The sequence below is a fragment of the Solea senegalensis genome, linkage group LG12 (genome assembly GCF_019176455.1).
Source record: "Solea senegalensis isolate Sse05_10M linkage group LG12, IFAPA_SoseM_1, whole genome shotgun sequence".
Lineage (NCBI taxonomy): Eukaryota > Metazoa > Chordata > Actinopteri > Pleuronectiformes > Soleidae > Solea > Solea senegalensis.
In genome coordinates, this window is record NC_058032.1 from 13,047,528 (window position 1) to 13,065,129 (window position 17,602).

Genomic DNA, 17,602 nt, shown 5'->3' on the forward strand with positions numbered 1-17,602 from the left:
TTAAAGACCATAGCAACAAATCCGCCATGTTTTTTTTACAAGTCAGCGACAAACGAAGCTACTTTACAAACATAAATGTGGCGCAAATGTTTGATTTTATGTGAAATAAGGACACATTTTAGCTGTCGGTGCCGTCAGCCCACAGTCTGACATTTTCAGCGACTTCTCAAGGTTGTTCTGACCCCGTTTTTGAGTCTCGGTCCATCGTAGGTAAGGCTTCAACAAGAAGGCATATCATTGGACAACTCGGGGACTGTACAGGCAGTAAAAACACACGCCATTAAACCTACTTTCAAAGCAGGGAAAGAGCAGCGTTTTAACGTGTTAGCTTTAATGTGTCTGCGCGCATGACACGTTTATATCATTTATTATTATGACTAAGATACCGTGGAATGCATTGTATCCGCAATAAGTACTGTCCTTCAGACAAACTGTCCTACTTTTTAGGACATGTTTTCGTGCATGTTTTATGCACATGCACGATTATCGTGACCAGAATGTTTTCGATTTACGATGCTAATATATAGATTCCTAAACGTGAACGAGCAGAGCCTTCTGTCTTTAGTGTTCCTTTATGTGGTTCATATCCACAAGTTTTCAGAAAATATGCCGTTCACGTTGAATGGAAGTTGAACCAGTGTTTTAAAACCAGCACGCTTGTTTTATTATACATTGGAAGATTATAATAAAATAACTACAGATCATAAGGTCCTGCAATTAAAAATAACGATGCAGTCTCCCCCTTGTAGTACTTCAATATACATCACTAGAACTGCCAGTGAGAAAGTATTTTCAAGTGGCTCACGTGATATTTAATTCTTCCAATAATAATAATTTCCAGCAGGCTGTACACTGAGAGATGTAATGCTGCCATTCACAGTACACATATCTTGAATCCCCCCACTAGGGTTAGATATAACTGGAATAGAATAGAATAGAATATGACATGGCTTAACTGTCCAGCCAAAAGAAGGACATTTTTCTTTGGTCCGACCATCCTTGCGATAAAGGAACTTTATCAAGATGTGTGTTAATATAATATATTGTCCCATCCATAATTTAGAGAAAGTATCTAGTTGCCTCTCATCAGCTGCTATAATAGGCCTCATTCAGTGTTTTCATTAAGTTGTGTGAGATGTGAAGTCTGTACAGTCATGTAACAATGGTAAAATTGTTTTTCCAAATCAGTTGTAAGTGCATAGTATTATTTAATGCATGTATACCTATGTTTTGCAACAACATTTTACACTCAGAGATCACACATTTCAACAAAGAGTCAATGCACTTCCCTATCTAAAGTCAGATCACCACCAGAAAATAATAATTTCATCTTGGGGCCACATCTCCATAACATTGAATTAAAATCTGATCATTACTATGCTACCCACAATGAGACTGACAAACACCGCTTTGGCATGGTTAATACATTCTGCTTTCAAAAAGGTTCACCATACACTGTTTTTCAAGTTGTCCCCAGATCTTTGAAAATCATGGAGAAAGTGGGAGCATATGAGGTGGTGAAGGATGATGTGGAGGTCAGCTACAATCAAATGGAAGCATCCACTCCAAAAAAGAGGAAGAGCAAATCTCAAGAAGACACTGTTGAAAAAGCCAAGAAGCCGCGGTGATTACCTTTGCCAAATTACATTAATGCACAGCTGTTATATCACAACACTGAGTACAGCTGCCGGAAAAATTAAAATGTCTTGACTTTAAATATGGATTCTGTTTGTCTTAGGTCTGCCTATCTGTTATACTACTTTGATGTTCACCAGATAACCCAACAGGAAGTACCTAATCTGCCACAGTCTGAGATCAACAAGCGAATCAGTGAGAGCTGGAAAAGGCTTAGTGTGGCTGAGAAAGCCTACTACCTGGAGAAGGCCAAGTTTGAGAAGGAGGGCATAGATACAGTAAGCTACTCCAACTTCCTTTGTTTTGTACGGACTAAACAATGCATCTGTGCAGCCTTGAATTTTATTAATCTTTTAAATTAAAACTTTAGCTTCCTGTATTCACTGAAGGTTGACTTAAGTGAATTAAGAATTGTGTAGGTGTACATATTGACCCATTACGAACTTCACAGCACAAACATTTCTCATGTAAATACTGATTTAGATAACTATCCATACTCAGTTGATAACCATCTATTATTATCTGTTTGGAATCATGATTCATAGTTGGTGCCAAAACAGAATTAATCTACATACAGTCATTATTGATGTACTGATATTGATAGTTATTATTGATATTAACGAATTCAAAGAAGAATTGAGAAGTTACTAATATTTAGTAACAAAAAAAATCCTCAATAAGGTGGAAAAAGGTCTGGATTTATTAAGCCTTTTCCTCTGTTTGAAACATGTCAGCCCAAACCAGTTCTCTCTAAAAGGTTTGTTTGAGCGTTGGTTTCACTTTCACCTGCTGAGTCCTTCTTTATGGTGAACCACTGCTGTTTACTTCCATTGACATTGAAGGGATTTACTTAAGTCTACTGTTATATCGACATATTCCATGATGTTTTTCTGAACAATCTGGCTAATATTAGAAAGCCTCCACATCTTCCGCTGCTGACTAAAAACACATCTCTTTCGACTCTACCTCGATTAAGACAATGACAACGACAAAAAAACTTTTACATCGCACTTATGACTATGTAATGTAATGTAATATTATGTCTTTCTCAGTCCTCAGTCAGCCCCTCCAATGACCTGCCAGGCTTCCGCAAGATCCTCCCCAGAGCCAGCTACGTTCTCTTGTCCAAAAGCTGTCAGTCAGAGGTGAGCGTGGAGTCTCTGGACCCTCCAGCAGAAGGAGGCTTGTCCTCCGTCTCCCACACCCAAGAACCCCACTTCACTCATCTAGGGGTGGCTGGTGAGGTGGAACTTTCTGATTTGCCCATCGTTGATGACGAAGTAGCAGAGGAAACAGCGATGGTGTCTGGCCCCACAACTGTTCAAGGAATCCCATCTCCTGTTTCGGTCTCTGTCACTTCCAAAACCCCTGCTTCCACAGATGCCCAGTTCTCTACTGATCTTAGAGCAAATGGGGTCACATTGAAAGAAATTCCGACAAGAGCTGCTGGTAGTAGTTATGGTTGGGCGATGGTGCAGCATGTACATAGAGAACCTCCTCAGATGGTTGCCATCATACCCTCCCAGGTGAGACTCAAATGACATTCAAAAGTTGTGTAGCACATAATTTGTTGACTCAACTTCTCCTTCTCTCCAGAGCCTGTTAGAGACAGCTGTGAACTCTGTGGGACCTCTGATGATGCTGTCTGTAGGAGCCAGAGTAGAACAAAGTGCCAAACCTTCGTATAAAATGGTAAGCAACTGTTATACGTGCAGCTTGAAATGTCAGGATGGGATCAGGCCATCATAGGTTGTGTAGAGAAAATTAAAATCAACATCGATAACTAAATTTGAACAATGTGATCCTAACTTTCATTTTTATTTGTTAGAGATTTTTTTTATTTCTCAGAAAATAATGTGTATATTATTAATTTAAAATGATTAGATTACTACATTTTTTCTGATGTAGCCAAACAGATGTAAAGGATTATTTGGCATTTAAGGAGCTATTCACTCAACTTAGCGTCACCATCAACTAAGGTGGATGTAGTTAAAATAGTTAAGAACATTGAGTTGTTTTCCTCTTCCCTCTAGTCTGTGAAGACTTACACCAGGAGAGGTCGAGGGAGGTGTCTAAATCCTAAATGTTCATTTGTGTACGTCACCCGCCACAAGCCACCTACATGCCCTGAATGTGGGAGCCGTTTGGGGGGGAAATGGATTCCTGCTGTGAGTGTTGTCAATGTCTGCACACCCAGATACTTAATGCTTAAAGTTTGGGGAAAACCACCGTGACATGAGCGCCGGTTTTGACCTGCGGTTTCAGTTAATCAACTTTGACTGCTTTCATCTATCAGGCAAAGAAAACGAAAGAGAAAGCAGCAGCATCGAAGCAGTTTTCACAGAAAGCTGAAACCAAGCCTGAAGAAAGCTGCCAGCCCACACAACTCCCTGCTCAAGGGGAGAATGCTGATGTTGGTAAAACAAACACCAGTGGGAGCAAAAAGCAAGCTCAAACTCAGCCGTGCTCCAGGAAGCAGTGTGCAGTTCCAGTCAAAACACCACCAGAGGGCAGAAGCACCACGCAACAGGAAGAAACAAAGTGAGTTTCAATGCCATCATTTTTGAGTAGTAAACAGAGATGAGTTCACATTCTGATTCTCTTGGTTACATGGGCTTTATTTATATGTTACTTGTGAAATTTTTTATTTCTCTTCATCAACAATTGTGTTAATTTAAACCACTGAATTTATACAAACATTTTTATAAACTGGAAAATATAGATTGAATAGAATCGTATCACCTGTATTTCTTGCATGGTTGTATAATAGTTTGTGCCTTATGCGAAACACACTCCTTGTGGTGTCTAGACAACTGAAAGACGGTCTTAAAGGCACCATAGTTCAAGGTCAAGACAGAAGCAATGTCACTGTTCAGAAGAGGCCTGTGAGGCCAATCCTCCCTGCCTATTATAACACAGGTGAGTTAAAGCATGCAGTACACAGGACATGTTTTGTTGGTGGTGTTGGTGGTTGGATTTATACGTTTCCTTGTGTTTGTGTTTATGTTTTAAGGCAGTGCCTTGTTACAGATCATAACTGTCCCACCTGACAAAGGAAAATATCAGACTGCAAACACCAACAAATCATCATCTGGTACGGTTTAGGTCACTTTATCTGTAAACGTACTTAATCTTTCAGTTTCTTATGTGCTCAGCCAGAGGGAGTGAGGTGTCTGTCGAAGTAACTGCACTTTTTGATTATTTTCTCTGTGCCCAGCTTCCGGGGAGAGTTTCTCAGGTCTCAAACCCAGCACTTTGAAGCAGCTCGGCCAGACGGTCCCAACAGTCTCACTCAAGCAGGTTAACAAATGCATACGAAGGCACGCTGCCATATACACTGATGGTGAATGATGAGATTCATCATCTTCATGTCCTTCCATAGGATTTTGCAGCCTCAGCAGATGGAGGCCAGACTGTGTCCTCACTGACAGATGGGAGGATGAATTTACTGTCAGTGGTGCCTTTCAAGGAGCGCACTGTCTCTAAATTTGTCAGTATACAACAGTTTCTTGTGCAGTTTAACTGTTCATAAACTCTATTATTTCATGAAGTTACATTTGAAGTTCTTAATTAGGTTAGGATTCTGTCTTGTTTGTTTATGGGTCTTGGTTTTGTTTGTTTGTCTTTATTTATAGGACTTGGGACTATCCACAGCACGAGGCAGGGGTCGGTGTAAAAATCTGTCCTGTGATTTTATGTACAAGAACAGACATAAACCCGCTGTGTGCCCCAAATGCGGTTGTGAGCTAACACAGAAGAACACCAAGGGGGCAAAGGTGAAAACTTAAATCCTCCAGATTGATCTGAAGTGCAGATACTGTAAGATTAGTTCCTCTTGACTCCATTTAGGGGTCCTCCGCACAACCTTGGATGCATGGGTGACTTCTGCTCAGCACTCATAAATTTAGATTTGGAACTGATGACAATAGGCCTTTGATGTCAAACCATAAATCCTTGCTGTTTTTCCTTGAACACTTTGAAGCAAGCGTGCCTCTTTTACACCCATGCCAAACTTTTCCTCGCTAAATTTAAACTAATTGAACAAATGTACACTATACTGCTTCCTCTTCCGTTCATCTCTTTTCCTTGCATTAGTAATGAATCACTTTCACCCAAGTTAATATGGACAATTTGCTCATATATATATTTTTTCCAGACTGGGACTCTACTAGATCCATATCAGCCTCTAAGTCCTGCTCAGAAGGACGTCCAGCGACAAAATACACTGCAGCTACTGCGCCGGTCGGTGCAGATTCCTGAAAGTGAGTCTGAGCTTCAGGAAACGTTGAACCACATCCAGGAGCTCAATGGTCTCCAGATCATCTTGATTCAACCAGGGCACCAGGAACATGAAGACAGTGTGGGGACGGAGACACTGGTCGAGACTGGGTGGCCTCAGTTCTATGAATCAGCAGCTTCTCACTGTGGCTTGTGTAACTACCCACTTTTCAAAGGAGGTCAGAGGTGAGAAAACGGTTTGTTTGATCTGTGTTTAAAGACAGGAGGTAGATCAAAGTTAGCTATGTTATGGGTTGGCTCTCTTTCTCTAGCTACCCTTCTATTATGCTATATTATATAGCAATTTGATTTCTGAACACAATGTGAGCCAACGTGAGTGATTTTGCAGTGAAATTTAAGTTTTGAATTTGTAAACCCCAAAACAATCAACATCAGCTTTGGCTGTATTGTCCCTAGATGACATAAAATCACCACTATCAAATGTGAATGACCATGTGTCAATCATTACAGAGTATGACACATGGATGGCGTGAAATCATTTGTAATGGGGTTATGAGGGGTATTTCCTGCTCTAGCTCCACAGTATCAGTCAGAGTCTTTTATCTTAATTCTTCACGTAACACGTTGTCTTTTACTGGGGAATAATTAACAACCACTGTGACAACTGTGAAACTGTGTGTGTGTGATGTCGGTTGTAGCACCGTTGCAGGACAGATGGACTGCTGGCTCCTGACTGAGACACTGATTCAGACAGCTTCTATCCAGCTCAAAGTGTGTCTCAACGTTCAGTGTCTAGCTCTGCACAGCTTTACCGACCTGCATCCAGGTAAACGGCAACACCAACAACCACATTTTATTTCTATGTTTTTATTGAATGTTAAGCACCAAAGAGTAGAATGTTGTCCTCCTTTATCTAGTAGGATACCGATGGACATTTGCTCTAAACAAGTACCTCAAACACAATCACTGTCATTTGATCATTTTTAATTGACCTTATAGGGGCGGTGCAACTATGAATCATGTGTGCACAGTCCACAACATCCAAGATCAATAGTGCCTTTGAACTTGCTGTGCACATGTTCTGCTCTCATTTAAGGGATAAATGTTTAACATGTTATTTTATTATTTATTACATTTTATTACATTTAGTAGCAAAACCATTATATTTATGGAAGAAAATCTGGTCCATGTCCATATTATACATAGTGGTTCATTAAATGTACAGCATGTTATATTTTGACTTCTTTATTGTACACCACTCAGCCACAACAATAAAACAGGTGACTGGTTTTAATGTTGTGTCTGAGCAGTGTGTTTTTGACTTTGTGAAGTCATGAAGTTACAGATTACAGATTGCTTGGAATTTAATTCTTGTAACAATTTGAACCACTTGCCTGTTTGCTTGTTGTGGCTGATCGGTGTGTGTTTGTGTGTGTGAGAATGTACCAAAGGTCCAGTTGCAAGAGGAGACACTGTTAGTCAGCCTTGTCTTAACTGTTGCAGACTCATTCACCACTTTAAGCCTCTTCACTTTCAACACAGACATGTGAAACTGTAGTAAAGGTAAATGAGTGAGACAAAACTCATGTGCATTTTCATTAGAAAATACGTTGACAGCACAAGCCTGTGTTCTTTGCCATCTCTACTCTGCTCCTTTATTTTGATTGACCACTATTGATGTTAAGATGATAATGTTTTGGATTTGTTTTGTGGAGCAGGAAAAAGGTTTTTGAAGTTTATGAAGACACTTTTTTTTCAGGAAGGAGTGGCCTTAAGGCTTTGAATTATTTGGCTTGCTATTTTTGTTCAGGCAATGTGAGAGCACGAGACAACGGTGGACAGTGAGTGTCTCACACCAAAAGAGAATATGTGGCACTCAGTGAGCAACAGCAGCACTTCTTATATGTGTAGTATATAGTGTTTGTCATTCATACTTTACTTAATAATGTTAATTAGACCACAGATTTAATAACAGGCATATATTATTTAATTGTATTAAATGTCATAGTATAAATAGGCAATGTCACTTTTTAATAGTTTAATAAGTTGTGCAGTTGTACAGCCAGAGCTCCACCACCTGTAGGCAAGTTCACATTTTTTCTGGAAGCGTTTATAGGACATTTCCAAACCGGATAATTATTTCTTGGTTACTTTCTTAGTCGAAAACCTTTTCAGGTTTTGTGGAAAAGCTTTAAATTGTTTGTATTACTGCTTTCTCCTTTAAAGCCCATCACTCTTCACTGTGCCCCAAAGTTCCAGCATAGCAACACACATTATTTCACATGTTATCTGCTGTGTGTGTGTGTCTTGTATGTGCTTGGTCCTTGTAACAGAACACACGGTAACAGCAGTGTCCTGTCACAGTGTGTAAAGCGCATATAAATGGCTTCTCCTTCTCCTGTATCACATTTTTCTGAGATTCAAATGTGGATTTTATTTGTTGTTTCTTTGTTTTTGTTTCTTGATTTTCTGAAAAGGTTTGTTCAACATTGGGAATAAACTTTTGGTGAGCATTGACCTGTTCCTGAAGATTAGAGAAAATATCAAACTGGGTCACGCTCCCTCTCAGGCCGCCAGGACGACTCTAGACCACATCCACAATCATTCAGGTGAATTCTTGACTACACTCCACATAACATGCATATATGTTCACGTACTGTAGGAGAATTAATCAGCCAGTGTCGCCACAAGAACTACAGGGAAAAGACTACAGATGAATCGCTCAGGAAGTAAAATAAACAAATGAATGAAGCTGTAGCTTTGCTGAGGGACGATAAGAAATAATTCAGCTGTCTCTGTGTCATAGAATCACTCTGTCTGTGTCTGAAATGACATGGGGAGTTTTTTTTTGCATATGTTAATGCTGCATCCTGGTTCATTCGTGTGGCCAAACCTATTATACAGCCTGTGTGAAACTGAGAAGCCAACGAAACAGGAACTCCAACAAACTGTTACATGAACACATTATTTTGATTTGAAAATAACAAAATAAATCTACAAGTCACGTTAGTGAAGGAACCTTCTTTGCATTCATTCGTTTCCCAGTCAAGATACCCTGGTAGGAGCTGCTTCACATCATTAAGATGATTAAGTTGATTGTTATAATTGGTTGACAAGCTAAGTATTACATTTTATTCATCACTATTGGCAATGTTGTTACTCCAGTGTTTCACTGCATGTTTTCTGTGAATCTCACTGTTTTCCTCATTCGTATCAGTCCATGCATTGAGCCCAGAGGAGTTCTCTCAAATCCAGGAGCTCCTCCTGAGCGGTTACTGGGCCTTTGAATGTTTGACAATGCGGGATTACAACGATATGATCTGTGGGATTTGTGGTGTCGCTCCCAAGCTGGAGATAGCACAACGATATGCAAACAACGTGCTGGAGCTCAAGAATGTGGAGGTGATGGAACAATTGCAAAATTAGACCCATTTATTAGAGATGTGCATCTAGAGGCAGCCATCTTAACTGTACCGTCTTCACAGTTTACTTGGCCTGAGTATTCAGTCTCTGATGAGGTCCATGTGGATGAATTCTGGCTCACCATGGAGAGTGAGGCCCTCGAGCAGGCCGCTTTCCCCACTGATATCCCCATCACACGTGTGGACGCTTCCATCATCGCCCCCTTCATCCCCCCTCTGATGAGGAGTCCCACCGTTATCAACACAGAGAAAGACAAAGCCTTGTCACACACACAGTCGCCCTCAGGTACAAGTAAAGATTAATTTCAGAACAATCCTTTGCTTTGTGTAGAGATATAGATCAGAATATTTATAGTATATGTTCATAGTATCATATGCTTTTTGCAAATTTCATGCAACATTTCCAATTTCTATTAACCCTGTGTCAGTGTTATGTTGCATGCAGCACTGACTGACATTATTAATAGATTTTCATAAGTTGTGTACTTACTTTATGCATCATTATCTTTAGCTGTGTTTTGGTTGCGGTGAATTATGTTTGACCCAGTTTTTTTCTTTTTTCTTTTTTCTTTGATTTCTTTCATCTGTGTCAGGAGATCCATCCGTTTTGGTGCGTTTTATTCACGATGGGCAGCTGAGGCTGGACAAGATTGAGGATCACAGCGAGGATGAGCTGAGAACAATTCTGGACAGCTGCGGGGCAAACATCATCCCGGGCTCCACTAAGGTGTGTGGTGAGGGAAGCATGTGCTTTGTTAATGGAGTGTAAAATGTTAAGATAGTAACCCAGTGTCATTGTGGGGGAAAAACCCAATGACCATTTGAAAAGATGAAACGAGGAAATCTGCAGCATCACCCCCACAACCCTGAGGCTGATGAGGTTTAGGGTCCTGTTCAGAAGTATTTCAGCTAGTTGTCTGTGGTCTGTTTGCAAGAATGGAAGCTGAAAGATTATTTCCTCATTAATTTCATCAAGTCTGTTTGAAACTCTTGACACACTTGTATCAACAATGTGTGTGTTTGTTTGTAAAACAAGCCTCCTTTCTGTCTTGTTCTGTGATAGAATGAGCTCCTGGCTTCACTGGTCTCCTTGTACAGGCTTGTTCATACTGGCATCTCCACCGCACCACAGCCTCCCCCACAACTCACTGCTGGTAAACTGTCAAAGGTCTGCCCACACAAGGTAAATGCAGTAACTGACAAGCTCTTTGACCCCTTTCAGACCTGGTATTAACATCTGTCCTGAGTGATCTGGTCACATGCTCCTCTGGTCTTTTCTCTCTCTCTCTCTCTCTCTCTCTCCCTCTCACTGTCACTCGTATACACACACACACACAGATTCGTGCTACTATCCTTTTAAGGACTCGCAGTGACTTAGCAATGCCTTTTCCCTCTTTTTTCCCTATCACGCTGAGAGCAGATACACATGTACAGCCAGGCTCATTTAAAAACACAATTATGTTGTTGCTAGTGCTCCGTGACATCAGTGTGTAGGGAGGGGACTGCAGATCTGAACATGTGGTTACAGGAGATGCATCCAGGAAGCATTTTATAGGCTGGCGTGATCAGTCGTGCTCAAATCTGTCCACTTGCAATCATATCACTGAGGACGGATGCTAATACCAGGTGTGAATGAGGCCTTTGTATTAAATCTTGGATGCTGTTGTAAATAAAGTATTTTCAAATATTCCCGTATGTTCTCATATGTCAGCCAGTCCTTGTGACGTTCCTGTTTGCAGGTGGTGTGCGGCTCCAAGTACCTGGTGAAAGGAGAGACGGCTCGGGATCACGTCGACCTGCTGCTGTCCTCGCGCTACTGGCCGCCAGTCTATGTCAGCGATTGTGCCAAGCAGGTGGCGCTCTGTACTGACTTACAGTATCCAGAGCTGGCAACACTGATGTGGGGCAGAAACCAAGGCTGCTTCTGTGACCCCTTTGAAAAACCAGAGGTGGGTGATGTCAGTGTCACACATTTACTTATTCAGGAAAAATTCTTTCTAATTAATTCTTTTTAATTTTATGGTACACTTTAAGTTTAAGAATTAAGGCTTGTAATGCCTCAGTTGGTGGTGACAAGCAGTAGCCCGAGACACAAGGATAAACTGGTTTGTAACATCAATATCTGAATGAGAAAAACTTCATCTGAAAACTGAACAATCCACGTAAATATTAACACGCCTAAAAGCACACACAGATAAGCACAGATAACCATAAACATAATCATACACCTGCTCAGCCATACCTGTGTGTGTCAACAGGAAGCCGATGCCCCTCCTCTGTAGTTGTTTGCTTAGTTTCAAAAAGTGATACTGATGAGAAACCACAATGTTAAGAACATGGTTACTTTGGTTGTGAGTGTATAGAAAAAGTGAAACTGACACAAGAAGTACATTTAAAAGGAGCTTTGTGTTCACAGATGAAACTCAGTTTCAAACCAAAACAGAGTTGGCAGAAATTCTCCATTCGCGGATCTTAAAAAACGCCTGTGGACATGATCTGTATTTGGAAGATGTATTTATGTATTTTTAAACAAAAATAGATGTAGCTTTCCATTCATGAATTACCAGTTTGAGTGACCAAAAGTCACAGTAGCCTAAAAAAAACCTTTCTTCAGCCTCTGGAATTAAGCAAACAAACATTTTACTTTCCATCTTCATCTACAGCATTCTTCTGTTGGCAGAAGTTCAATTAAAAAAAGGTCATTACTTTTGGGATTAAAAGCTCAGTTTTTTTTTCCTTTAATTCCTCAGTTTGTGTCCTGCACTGAGCTACAGGACCTGCCGTACAGCGCTGACCTTTGTTTGGTAGCAGAGAACCAGCAGGTTCATCCCATCACCAAGTCTTCGTCTCGCTGGCTGGTTAACCCGCCTGGAGCAGAGCAGCCTGCGGACCCTCTCGCTCCAGAACACCGCTCATTGTCCCTCTGCAGAGACCTGGAGCCCTACGTCAGCCTGGTGGCTGAGCTGGAGAAAGAGAAGGAAGAGGAGGAACAGACGGATAAAGAATGCACGGAGGAATCAAAGGACTCTTCCTCTGTGAGCTCTGCACGTTGGAAACCCATGGTTTTTAACAACACAGCCTATTACTACCTGTACAACCGCCTGGTAGATTTCCTCACCAGCAGGGATGTCGTGAACCAGCAGATCAACCAAGTGGTGAAGATGTGTCAGCCTGGAGAGGTGGTGATCAGGGACGCTCTGTACCGGTTAGGAGTGGCAAAGATTAAGCAAGAAGAAGGAGAAGGATATGGAACTGAGGGACCGACACAAGAGGGAGAAACAGAGATCTATGAGGTCGTTATGTCGTAATAACGTTAGTGAGGACCCATAATACAGCAGACGGGTACGCATATGGATAGACTGAGTGTAAAAGTGGCCGTAAGCAGAGATGGAGTGCAGACTGAGTGCTGCTAGAGAGCCCAGAAGACTGAAAGTGACACAGCTCCAACCTCAAGAATAACTTCGGTAGCAGAAATTATGAGAGAAAATTCACGTAACATGATATTTATTTTTTCACTAAGTCGGTTAAATACGTGGTAATGGAGAACATCAATGAGCAGACCCAAATATTTTTGGAATGGTTCAATAAAGTGTATGCAAATGTGATTTGAAAGAATGAAAACGATTAGTTCATAACTACGTTATACAGTACAATGACGACATGTAAATGTGCCATCAGGAAAAGTTGCGGTTTAGTATTTATTGCTATTTTATATTGAGAGACATTTTTTTATTTACCCCTGATCCTTTTGGATGGTGATGATGGAATATTAATGTGATGAGGAACCTTGTGGTCTTTTGTTTTATTTAGCGTCATCCATGGCTCATGCCAGTGAACCATAAACTGAATTTGGACATTTTCCTACAACTATCTGTAGGCGATGTATTTGAAAATACAGATGTCTAAATAAGATCTGTGCTTACTCTTCACCTAGATGTTGAGAAAGTTTCCTCAAAGCATCTGATCTGACTAAGTTCTAGACATTATCCAGATCTTCATATCTGAGAGCAGCTGTAAAGATAGAGGATTGATGTTCTGTGAAATCATGTCCCGCTTTAGTGTTTTGTGTTTTGCACGTCGACCTGCTGCCGCCCTCGCGCTACTCACCGCAGCTCACAGGTTGTGACGGTCAGTGGCAGGTCAATTTCATGACGGCCATAAACCTAAACACGAGAGCGTTTCCTTCTCATATCTTGAGCCAAACTAGCAACAATAGTTACTATCATTGCCTTATCAGTCATGTGATATGAGGCATTAGATGCGACTGATGTCACGGTTGTCTTGAGCACCGATTGTGTAAACGAAGACGACGGACCGCATCTTGGTCATTAAAACTTTAGAATACACATAAAATATTTATTTTGAAGCTCATAAACATTGTACCGTCATCGTTACACACTGTGTAACAGTGTGGCCCCGTGCTTTTTTTTTCATGATCTCATGTTGTTTCTTTTAACTTTGGACTCCCTAGTATAATTTATTTGTAGACCAAAATATCACATTGCCTCTAATTGTGGGTTCTTTATTTTTTCCTCAAGCAAAGTCATCAAGAGCTATGAATAAACAGATTGTGTGAACATTTAAATCCCACAGAGGGAGGTTTTCCTTTTCTTTTCTTTTCTTTTTAAATACTTAATATTAGGCTACTAATATTTGTTATTGGTGCAGTGTGATGGGATGTGTAGACATACCACACCCTCCTCAGTGTCGGCTTTTTGTTGACACTTTGCTGCTGGTACCTCTTTATATTTGCTTTATTTATTTACAGTCAATCTGAAACACAATCATTCACCATTTTTGAAATAATGATATTATGTCACAACCATTACCATTATTATCACAAGCCTGCAAATCACATTAAAAATAAAAATAATTGTTGTCAAAATATTGCCTCCTGATTAGTTACTATAATACTATAATAGCAGGGCAGGGCATACTATAATAGTTACTATACTGTATATACTGTATTGTAAGGTGTTTGTGTAATTGCTTATTGGAAGAATCAATCAGGATTTGAAGCAGAGGACTAATGAGTCACAACACTCAAACACATAAAAATAAAACAAAAATTCTGGTCGCAATGAACGAAACCAGACAAAGGAGGGAGAACATTTATACGTTCTGCAGGGTCAGGGTACCAAAGTATAATCCATATTTCTGACAAAACCAAAATACGAAAACAGCGCCCTTTCCTTTTATGTATTGAAAAAAAACGGATTTTCCTCAGCATCAAAAACGAAAAAAAAAACAAAACCAAATAATGACCCAAATTTGGTTTTTGCAAATTCCTTTTTTTCTTTTTTGGTTCTCATTTATTGCTAAAATGTTGATGAGTGTTTCTTAAAGGTGGAAATGATGATGTTGTCAACCGTGTTGTTTTTGTTCACAAAGCAAAAATGATTGAGTTTGATTTCTTTGTTTTTATGGAGCAAAGAAAACAGAAATATTGCCATTTAAGCAGCTGTAGAATCAGAAAGCTTGATTTCATTCTTTAAAAAAACAATAGTTTGTTGTTCGTTTACACCTGACATGGAAATGTGTCATGATGCACGATATTATGTTTATTGGCAGATATTGGCTTTAAAAGGTTTTATGGGATATGTGCGAGGTCGGCCGATATGACTGCACTCTGATATACTGTATGGGCTTATTATTATTATTATAATAATAACAAAGAAATAATTAAAACTTAATCATTTTTGGTTTGTGGATAAAAAAAAAAACTGAACACCTGTGATCGGATACCTTAGGTCGAATGTTAACAGCAGGTGTGAATAGAGTGTCAACAGAACATCTAAGAAATGTGTGGATCATTTAGCCAGCAGTGACCACATGTTTGTCTCCGCTGTCCTCGTCCTGCTTCTGTCTCCGTGTGGAAGAAGAAGCTCTGACTGATAAACACAAAGTGGAACATTCCAGATATATGGACACAGAGGGGAACAGTGGAATGTTCCCCTCTGTGTCACAGAAAGTATACCATGGCCTTCTTGTGCAGGAGCAGCGCCACATGAAATTAATCAATGTTCATTGAAATGCTGCCACCTGCTGGACGAACGTTTCCCCTTCGTCAACCTGCTGAAAGGATCCACTTGTAGTTCTTATCTTAAGTATAAACATAGATGATTCATTTCAAAGGTTGTGTGTAAAATGTCACAGTTGTTTACTGTCATGAGACTGTTACTGTAGAGAATGGAGTGCATTTCACACTTGGACATAAAAGCGAATTGGTTGAACACTAACTTTTTTTTCATAATATTATTTCACTTGCACACCTTAGCGTCACCAATGATGGACAATCACAGTATAAGCACTTAGTGAGTTGAGTTGAATTTGTTTAAAATAGATATACAATTTAGAGAATTATTTAAATGTAGCAGCACAGGATTATGTTTGTGTCAAAAATGTCCAAATATAAACTGTCAAAAAAATTCATAGTATAGTTTGTCGTTCAAAATCAGTCAAAAAAGTCATAGTATAGTTTGTCACCTGATCATGTGTCTGAGACTGAGACTGAGACAGAGGCATTTTCAATACTACAATCAAAACCTCCTGAATAATTAATGTTCAGAGCAGTTCTGTGGTTGTGGATCAGAACTTGTCGACTGGGATAACCCTGTCTAAGGATCCCCCTATCATCAGCACAAATAGCTCACTCCATTGGAAGATGACTTCCCTCTCTGAGGTTGTGAGTTCAACTCTTATCGTCAACTGAAATTCTGCACTATGTTCAAACTTCAGACCAAAATAAGAAGTTAAAAATACCAGCAATGTGTGCCAGCTCAGTAAGAACAGCTCCTTTTGGAAGAACAAGACTTATATGTCTGAGGTTGTCAGTTCAAGTCTTATGATCAACTCAAGTTTTTGAGTTCAGAGTTCAAAGTAAAAAGCCCCAAGAGAACCTGACCAACTAGGAAGAGCAGGTGGCTCAGTGGACAAGAACACTGCTGTGAAGTCCTGAGATCATAGGTTCAGTTCTTGTGTGGAGCAGGTGTTTTAAAGCTCAACATCCAAACTCAAGATTAAAAGCAGACATTAAGTACTAGACGAAGGCGGCTTTCGTGGTGTGGTGGCATTGTTCCAAACCAGCAAGTTGTGTCTCAACAATGAGGTGGCAGGTTCAGTTCCCCACCTTGCAGTTGTTCCCTTGAACCAAACTAAACCTCTTGCTGACTGACACCAGCTGACCAACCCCAAGTGAGTCGTACCCCCCAGTGTCCAGCCGGGCGCGAGTGAGTTGTGGCCAGCAAGCAAAACAGTTGGAAGTGTGGGCCCCTAGCCAAGTGTCTTAAATCCACATTAAGACACTTGTGCTGTCTTAATGTGGATACCTTTTGCTGCACAGTGTAATATAAAGTATTTGACCTTTGACCCTTCCCTGCCCCTCCTCTCACTACCTGACCTGCCCCTCCTCACCTGTCCTCTCTACCTGACCTGCCCTCACTCACTACCTGACCTGCCCCTCCTCCCCTCCCCTCTCACTACCTGCCCTGCCCCAACCTCACCTCTTGCAACCTGCCCTGCCCCACTCCTGCAAGGCTGCGGAATGGGACCTGCAAGGATGTGGAACTGAACCAGTCACCTTGTAACTCACACATTCCTATGGTTGTGAACAAAACCACTGCACCAACAATTCCTACTGTAATCAGGTCTTTCGGTCTCCTTTCAATCTTTACTGTGGATGTTGACCTTTAAAATATCCTGGTCCTCACAAGAACTGAACCTATGAGCTCTAGGCTTCACAGCAGCATTCTAGTCCAGTGAGCTATCAGCAACTTCACTTCGTCAGGTTCTTTTAGAGCTTTTGACGGTTTACTTTGAACATCATACGCAAAGAGTTCACCATAAGTCTTGAACTCATAACCTTTGACATACAAGTCTTATTCTTGCAGCACAAGCTTTTCTTACTGACCTACAGAAGGACACTGTGCTGGTATTTTTAAATTCTTATGTTGGTCTTTAGTTCTAAAGTCGGAGGAAGTTCTGTTGATTGCAAGAGTTGAACTAACAACCTTAGAGATCCAAGACAATCAAAGACAGTGTGAGCCATTCATGCTGACGATGATTCTTTGACTTACTTGGTGTACTTAACTTTCTCGTCAAGGTCAGAATTTTGAGAATACTGAAGTGGAATTTTGAGAACAGTAACTTGGGGGTAATCATAAGGCTTGAACTGACAACCTCAGATATACAAGTCTTGTTGTTCCAGCAGAAGCTATTCTTCCTAAGCTGCAGAACAACACATTTCTGGTATTTTTAACTTCTTATTTTGGTATGAAGTTTGAAAGTGGTGCAGAATTTCAGTTGAC

General features: G+C 40.5%; 1 protein-coding gene across 1 annotated transcript; it reads left to right on the top strand.

Annotated features, from left to right (window-relative positions):
- Window positions 1-20: 20 nt before the first annotated feature.
- Window positions 21-13,881, top strand: hmgxb3 (HMG box domain containing 3). Its single transcript, XM_044040065.1, has 21 exons — window positions 21-210; window positions 1,468-1,624; window positions 1,739-1,913; window positions 2,688-3,161; window positions 3,232-3,327; window positions 3,669-3,803; window positions 3,932-4,176; window positions 4,445-4,554; window positions 4,649-4,729; window positions 4,853-4,935; window positions 5,018-5,125; window positions 5,271-5,411; window positions 5,792-6,099; window positions 6,573-6,700; window positions 8,352-8,483; window positions 9,092-9,276; window positions 9,360-9,582; window positions 9,890-10,023; window positions 10,360-10,479; window positions 11,036-11,245; window positions 12,047-13,881. The coding sequence occupies exons 2-21, from the start codon at window positions 1,491-1,493 to the stop codon at window positions 12,602-12,604; spliced, it is 3,780 nt and encodes a 1,259-aa protein (XP_043896000.1). The 5' UTR covers window positions 21-210; window positions 1,468-1,490; the 3' UTR covers window positions 12,605-13,881.
- Window positions 13,882-17,602: the final 3,721 nt, after the last annotated feature.

Coding starts and splice junctions, on each gene's coding strand:
- hmgxb3 (XM_044040065.1), top strand. CDS start 1,491: ATGGAGAAAGTGGGAGCATATGAGGTGGTGAAGGATGATGTGGAGGTC. Junction 1,625..1,738: donor GAAAAAGCCAAGAAGCCGCG/GTGATTACCTTT, acceptor TGTTTGTCTTAG/GTCTGCCTATCTGTTATACT. Junction 9,277..9,359: donor TGGAGCTCAAGAATGTGGAG/GTGATGGAACAA, acceptor CCGTCTTCACAG/TTTACTTGGCCTGAGTATTC.